Below are 8344 nucleotides of genomic sequence, written 5' to 3'. Positions count from 1 at the left end.
GATAGATTAGAAAAATCCTGTGACGAAAACAGACCTAAGACTGTCTGTTATTACTATGATATTTAAACTCACTGGTTAGCAATCAAGAAACCAATAGGAAGGTAGAAGAAAGGAATATTGTTGAAACCAGCAGAGAATGTTACATAGGCATAAAAACCAAAAGGACATTTTGCTCACTATTTTTACAGTCATTTTATAAGCTGACCTTTTTTTATTCTCAAAATGCAAAAGTATAGAATGATGCTTTGTGTAGTAGAACAACTAAATTTCATATTCTAGTAATTGGCTACATCAAGACAATAATGACTTGTGTTATATTATCATTAACCTATACATGAGTATAAAGTCAGTCCCCTGACATCACAGGGGATTGGTAAGCTAAAAATATAGAAATCCTATTTTTCTTTAAAAAACAAATTAAGATGATTATTTCTATACTTTCTTTGAATGGCCAACAAGTACACCAGACTTTTAAAGAATAAAAGTGGAAGAAGAAAAATCAATAACACAAACTTATTTATATATTTTAAGAATAAATAATTTGGAAAATATTTGCTATATAATGTATAAGCCAGGAGTGGGCAACCCCTGGCATGTGTGCCAAACATGGCACGCCAGTAACTTTTGCTGGCATGCGAAACCCTCTCTATAATCTTCTATTTACAATTTTTTTCTTAATATCGACTTTATTATTTTTCAGATTAATTTAGTGTAGGTGCACCTTAGATAAATAAATAATTTTACATAACAAGTTATCTTAAAGACCATAGACATCTAACTCTCTATCCCTCTCCCTTCCTCTCTGTAAAAAAAATCAATAAAATATATTTAAAAAATAAATATTTTTCATCATGATATACTGTGATTTTGTCGCTTGAATGAATTTTATTATTTCTTCAAGGTTCTTCACATATGTACACCTTAAGAGATATCAAGTAGGCGTAACATGTTCTCAAAAAATTAGGGTTGACACACAGAAGAATTTTGAGTCAGAGATTTTGCTAGTTTTGGCACACACAAAAAGTTTGACCACCCCTGATATAAGCTATAATGCTTGTAATAAAAGTAGAATATGACATTGTATGTACAGAACTACACTTTCCTATATGGTAGTCATTAATCATTTGTGACTTTTGAATATTTGAACTATAGTCTAAATTTTTATGTACATACACATTATTTTTATGTTCTATATTTAATTTTCTTTCTCTCAGTTTTTAACATCTATCTTGTTTATTAATCTGAAGAATTGCCCTAAAATCTGGCTATGGAAAATACCTTGGTATAAATTCAGATGGACTTGTTGTTGGGCGTTCAGATGCGATTGGACCAAGAGAACAATGGGAACCAGTCTTTCAAGATGTAAGTTCTATTAATGTTTATAGAAAGCTTCTTGTCAATGTAAGGAATCTCTTTTAAGGATAAATCAACAATTTTATGCACAGAAAATAACGAGCAGCACTATTTATAATAGTAGAAAAAATAAACTTTAAAACATCTATAATAGAACATTATATATCCATTAAAGTAGTATATTTGAAGAAGAATGAATTTGGAAAATGTTTTCTATATAATAGTAATATATAAAATATAATGCTTGCGATAAAAAGCAGAATATAAAGTTACATATATGTAGAATTACATTGTCCAAAATGTAGCCACTAGCCACATGTTTCCATGATGATAAATTGGCCAAGCACCCCCCAAAAAGAGATACTTACTTAGACTTGTTCCTTCTTGCCCTGAATTAAAACATCTGGATCACTAACTTTTTCACTCCAATGAGAAAAACATTTTTCCATTGCACATTGCAGCCTAGTACACACGTGTATAACTGAAACAAGAGTTGTACTTGGCAGTACTTACAATTCTACATGCTTGCACTCTGATCTTTTCTATTCTACCTCTGTTTTTGTCTCTTTTTATTTTTTCCTCAGTACTGGTCAGGACCCACTAAATTCAGTTCATGAACTAATGGGTTACAGCCCCTTGTAGATAGATGATCCTACCAATATACTGAGATACTCATAATAAAAATTGTATCAACAGAAAAGGCTGTTATATAAGGTCAGGATGATGAGTCAGATACTAATGCTCATACAGAACTTAAGGGGCATTCATCTCACTTTATTTGGGGGAAAGACATAAAGTTTTTAAATTTTAAATTAAAGAGAGACTTAAAAGTCCCTGATATAACAAATAAAACTGGATTGCAGAAAGAACTAAAAGATCAGCAGTACAGGTTTAAATCACCTGGGAATATACAGCCATATCCAAGCTCACCCAGGGTCATCCAGATGACAGAAAACCCAGCCCTTGCCCAGCCAGTGTGGCTCAGTGGTTGAGCATCATCCTATGATCCAAGAGGTCATGGTTCAAATCCCGGTCAGGACACATACTCAGATTTTGGGCTCGATCACCAGTGTGGAGCGTACAGGACGCAGGCAATCAGTAATTCTCTCTCATCATTGAGGTTTCCATCTCTCTCTCTGTTCCTTTCTGAAATCAAAAATATATTAAAGAAAAAAGAAAACCCAGTCCTTGTCATCTTGAGTAAAAAATTAGATCCATGTTATTAGCACTTTCATAACTGGATATAAGGATATTAATACATTTTTGTAATTATTATGTTTGTGGATATTTTGTTTGATGTTTAAGGTACTCATTTTTTTAAAAGAATCAACTATATACAAGTTATGATTAAACCTTATAATATGTAAGGAAATTTAATTAATCAAATTTATAATCTTGGTTCAGATACACAAGAAAATTAGTTTTCAAAGTTTTGTTTTCAGAATCAGATAATACATTGAGAAATAAACAACAAAAAAGAATAGGAATATTTCTTTCCATGCACGAAGGTCTCCCTGACGTTGATTCTTAAAGTTCCGAACAGTAAACTCAAAGGAGAAAAATTTTACTTAAAGCACAACTGTTTGAGTAAATTATTGTTATAATTTTTATTGTGTGTAAAGCTATTTTTTTCAAACTCAACTAAATTAGTAATATCCTCAATAGATCTTTTAGATCAAAGGAAATAATTCTATTTGATCTAGTTAGAATTTAGTCTTACTAATAGAATATACTAGAAGTATTTATTGTGGTTTTCTTTAAATAATTAGATTATAGGTGGTTTTAGTTTTCTGTATTTTTTTTCCAGGTTTTCTCCAAATTCTTTTTCCTGATTCCTTTTGCAGATATTCTCATAACTATTTTTTATTGTTATTTTATTTAGGGGAAAATGGCTTTATTGGCCTCAAATAGCTGCTTTATCAGATGCAATGAAGCAGGTGATATAGAAGCAAAAAGTAAAACAGCAGGAGAAGAAGAAATGATAAAGGTAATCATGACATTTTTCAATAGATTAATACATGTCATATAATACGACTACATCTCTTTAAGATGTTGAAAAGTAAAAAAATAAAATGTTGAAAAGTTATTTACTCTCACTTGAAAGATTTATTTCATTGCTTTTTATACTGTGCTCCAAATAAGCTTTGTTTTTAGTTATAAATCCCATAACTGATAGCGTGTTTGCACATTGTGGAATATAAATTACTGTATAAGCTCCCTTGCTATTATCTCCATGTATTAGTATCTTTTTCTGAGTACATCCACGTTTTTAGCCCTATCTTTTTTTCCCTTATCTGCATTTTTTTTTAATCCTCATCCAAGGATATGCTTACTGATTTGAAAGAGAGAGAATATTGATTAGTTGCTTCTTGTATAAGCCACACTGGGGATCAAACCCACAACCTAGGTATGTGCCCTGATGGGAAATCAAACCCAAGATGTTCTTGGTGCATCAGATGATGTTCCAACTGCTAAGCCAGCTGGCCAGGCTAAAACTTAATATTTTAAATAAATAAATATGAGCACATGATTCCAAAATTTTCAAATACAAGCATATAAACATACGTCTCCCACCCTTCTACCGCAAGCCTGTCAAACTCGCAGCCTGCAGGCCGCATGCCTCATTTATTTGGTCTGTATTAGCCTTTGAGTTTGACATGCTTGTTCTACAGCCTTCTAGAGTTTCTGAATAAAAATATAAATGTTTGTAATTTTCTACTTTTTTACACTAAAGTTAGCCTTCTTTATACATTGGTTTACACACTGATTTTTTTTTCTTTCTTAACATTGTATTTTGGAGCTTTGCCCTTATCATTACATTGAAAGTTTTCCCTCTCCTTTTGTTTTTTCTTTTTCCTCTCTCTCATTTTTTAATAGCTACATAATATTCTATTTTAGGGGTATACCATAATTGATTTCATCAGTTCTGTACAAATGGAAATTTAGGTTATTTCTAGTCTTTTGCTGTTATAAGGAGTGCTGCAGCACATAACTTTGAATGCGCATCATTTTGTGGGTGTGCGAGTATATCCAAGGGTAAGCTCCCAGAAGCATAGTTACAGGGTCAAGGGTTATAAACCTTTATAGTTGTTTACATACTGCCAAATAACCTCTATAGGGGTTGTACTAACCTACACTCCCACCAACATGTAGGAGAAGGTTACTAGGTTGTTTGAGTTGTCTCATACTTGATCATCCGTGTTGCTAGTCACTGTATAAAATATAAAAGTATTAACAGAATTTTCAGAGCCCTTGCCCTTAAATTCTGGATCTTTTGATGAATACATAAAAGTCTTTATACGCATCTATCAAGTATCTGTACGTGCTTTGTGTTAAACTCCATGTTATATATTTGATTTTACTTTTTAAATGTTCTTGGCTTTCATAATACTCAGTTTTAGTCTTTCATTATTTTTTTTACTTTGAAAATATCACTTACCTTTTAAAGCAAGAATAATACCAGTAACTCTTCACTTCATTATTTTGAGTTGATTGGTGGAGAAAGAAATACCACTCTACACAGCACAAAAAATTAGAAATTTCAGAATATTTCTTAAAATTTCATCAAAAGGTATTTTCTCCACCAAAGTCTCAAATAATTTTCATCTAAAACTTAGATCTTAATTGTTGTATCTGTCTCTGTTCATTTATGGCAATGGATAGTAAGTGTCAGTCAAAACTTAAGAGATTATAAGAAGTATTTAAAAGGGGTAGATTCTGGTCAGATAAAAACAAATTGTGTTAAGTTAAAAGTTTGGATATATTTGGTAATAGCCTATGCAAAGTAAAATACTACTATCTTAAGCGTTCAATGTTATGAAATACACACTATCTGCTAGGGATAACTAGGTCCTCCTGTGTTCACTTTGAGGCCAAAATTAAATTACTGCCTAATTGTTTAGCAAAATCTGATCTGCAAAATGTTTTTCAAGTAATTTTCTCTTCAGTGTTTCTGATGCAAGGTTCTAGAGAAACATATAATAGCAATGATTTATATGAATTATATATGTAAATAAAAACAATATCTAGAACCTGTCTTTTTCTGAAGCTAATTGCTAAGTTAATGGTTTCCTTCTTTAGCATAAGAAGTCACCTAGAATGTTCTTGTGTGATAAGAGGGAAAAGGGGAAGATGAATGTGTAACTTACTGGGTTCTCATTTCCAATATCCAGATTAGATCCTGTGCTGAAAGAGAAACGAAGAAAAAAGATGACATCCCAGAGGAAGACAAAGGAAATGTTAAACAGTGTGAAATCAATTACGTGTATGTAGACTTTTCCTTTTAGACCTACAGATCTGACAATGAAGCGCTTCTCAAGGTGCCTAAAATAAAATAACCTGAAGGACAGGAAGAGGCAGCATAATGTAAACTCTAGGACAAAGCACTGAGCTCAATGCTTTTCTTTTTCACAGTCCTTCAGTTTTCCTAATTATCCTTCTAGCTTCCAAAGCTAAGTCACCTGGCCTCGTGTGTCCTCCCTGTTAATTAGTAGAATGGCTGTACCGTGTCAGTACAGACTGGCAGCCCTACGCTGTTCCATAGCCAGGACATGGACTCCAGCCCGCATTCCATAGTGGAGGTGAGGCGTGTAGAGCTGCCAAGCAGCTGCCCTCTTACTGGGGGCACTAACTACGAGCATCGGTATTTGAAAAGCTGTATGTTACTAAAGAAATACACAGTAATTAGGTTTTTTTAAATAAATGAAAACTTAAAAAATATTTGTAAGTGTATCAGTAATCAGATATAATGAAAGTTTGAGATATTTTTTCAAGAGAGATATTTTCTTAACAGAAAGAAATTTCAGAGCTTCCAAGACCAGAAACTTAAAATAAGTAAAGAAGACAGTAAAATTCTTAAAAAGGCCCGGAAAGATGGATTTTTGCATGAAACACTCCTGGACAGGTATGTATATTTTTACTTATTTCCAACTATGATTAAGTACTCAGTAGAAGTGGTGAATATAAAACCCAATGTTCTTTTCCCCTTTTTTTAATCCGCAAGGATATTTTTCCATTGATTTTTAGAGAGAGTGGAAAGGAGAGAGAAAGACAGAGAGAAATATCGATGTGAGAGACACATTGATTAGTTGCCTCCTGCATGAGCCCCGACTAGGGCCCCTACAACTGAGGTACGTGCCCTTGACCAGAATTGAACCCGGGACCCTTCGGACCACAGGCCGATACTCTATCCACTGAGCCAAACTGTATAGGGCCCAATGTTCTTTTTGAATTACTTGTAGTTTTCAAATATTTACTTTTATTCCTAATTTGTGAACATGGTAATATTACCTAAAAAGGACATCATAAGTCTGGGAAAAGATCACCACGAAAAACTGTCTAAATATAGTCAGATTCCAAGTACTTATATATTTTGTTGTAAGAAATTCAGATTTCACTGAAATTACATCATAAGTTTATTTACAACATCTTTTTATAACTGTTAGAAGAAGGCTAGAAAGAAGTCATTTGATTCATTTCAAAATTCAGTTCTATTAGAGAGACACAGGTTCCTAAAAATGAGATAAATATAGGTCAGTTTAAAAATTACTAAGTATAAAATTAAATTAGTGAAATTGAAGCACTTTTTTAAGTCAAATTCAGAAGTGTGCAGGATCTTTATCATAGCACATTATTGATATTTATTACTGTTCCTGTTTAGTTAAGTAATACTCTGGATTTACAACATTAAAAACTGAGTAGAGAGGTTAAACTTTGAGCTTAACAACTAAAATCAAAGAAGTGCCAGATTAAAGAAGAATTTGCTAATATGCCACTCATTCAAGTCCAGTGTTGCAAAATTAATCTTAAGACATTTCTTCATATTACTTGATAAAAAACAAAACAAAAAAACAGTGTATTTCCTGCTAACTAGTTGATCAAGTTATTAACTGAAGTCAGTAAATGATGAAAGAATTTTTCCCAGCTAAGAAAATTAGCATCTAGTTTCTAGTTCTAAGGAAATTAAGAACGAGGTATAAAAATAGTCAGGTTATGAACTCAGAAGAAATAGAATAAGGTTTATAGCCTATGTCCTGTAACTTTTATCACTTAACAAAATCACTACATTGTTAAATAGAAGTTTGGGCATGCTTAAAATCAGAGTTAATTAAAATTGCTCATGTGGACTGAAAAAGCCCTTAGGCACATTTGTTAAAGATGAGGAAAAGACTTTCGTAAGAATAGAATCCATTTAGTATGAAACACTAGAGGCCCAGTGCACAAATTCGTGCACCAGTGGGATCCCTCGGCTCGGCCTGGCCTGCGGGATCGGGCCAGAACCAGTTCTCCAACATCCCCCAAGGGGTCCCAGATTGCTAGAGGGCTCAGGTCGGGAAGGGGTCCCAGATTGCTAGAGGGCGCAGGCTGGGACCCCCACCGGTGCACAACCAGGGCCAGGGAGGGATGAGGGAAGTTGGCCAGCTGGGGAGGGACCACGGGAGTGCTCCAGGGCGTGTCTGACCTGTCTTGCTCAGTCCCGATCAGCCAGACCCCAGCAGCAAGCTAACCTCCCAATCGGAGCATCTACCCCCTGGTGGTCAGTGCATGTCATAGTGACTGGTCGACCAGTCTACTGTCTGCCCCCTGGTGGTCAGTGCATGTCATAGCAAGTGGTTGAGCGGCCTTAGCATATCATTAGCATGTTACACTTTGATTGGTTGAACAGCCCACCAGATGACCGGACACTTATTAGACTTTTATTATATAGGATAGGATAAAATTGAAAAGTAAAATTTTGATTAAAATATTTTAATATAAACAGTGTGGTAGTATAATAACCAAAATTGAGAACACAGTTTCTAAGCATGGGTTTTTATTTAGTAGCAGTTGACTATATATGGAATGTTTTACATTGGTTAATTTTTATTATTTGTCTTTTTAAACAGGAGAGCCAAATTGAAAGCTGATAGATACTGCAAATGACCAGGGTTTTTATCTCTGTCTTTTGTTTGTTTTTCTGAATAAAATAATCAGTGGAAGTGTTTTTATAGAG

The 8344-nt window shown here is 33.7% G+C and overlaps 1 protein-coding gene across 1 annotated transcript in view; it reads left to right on the top strand.

Moving 5' to 3' along the window:
- The window catches only part of FRG1 (FSHD region gene 1), a 15298-nt gene extending 6954 nt beyond the window's left edge, over window positions 1–8344 (top strand). The window contains exons 5-9 of the mRNA XM_006753791.2: window positions 1248–1362; window positions 3236–3340; window positions 5526–5617; window positions 6146–6256; window positions 8238–8344. Coding sequence (XP_006753854.1) covers window positions 1248–1362; window positions 3236–3340; window positions 5526–5617; window positions 6146–6256; window positions 8238–8274 — 460 coding nt within the window. The 3' untranslated portion in view covers window positions 8275–8344. The remainder of the gene's footprint in view (window positions 1–1247; window positions 1363–3235; window positions 3341–5525; window positions 5618–6145; window positions 6257–8237) is intronic.

The sequence above is a fragment of the Myotis davidii genome, unplaced genomic scaffold (genome assembly GCF_000327345.1).
Source record: "Myotis davidii unplaced genomic scaffold, ASM32734v1 scaffold71, whole genome shotgun sequence".
NCBI lineage: Eukaryota > Metazoa > Chordata > Mammalia > Chiroptera > Vespertilionidae > Myotis > Myotis davidii.
Note: the sequence above shows the minus strand (reverse complement) of the source record. Positions and strands in the feature narration are given on the sequence as shown.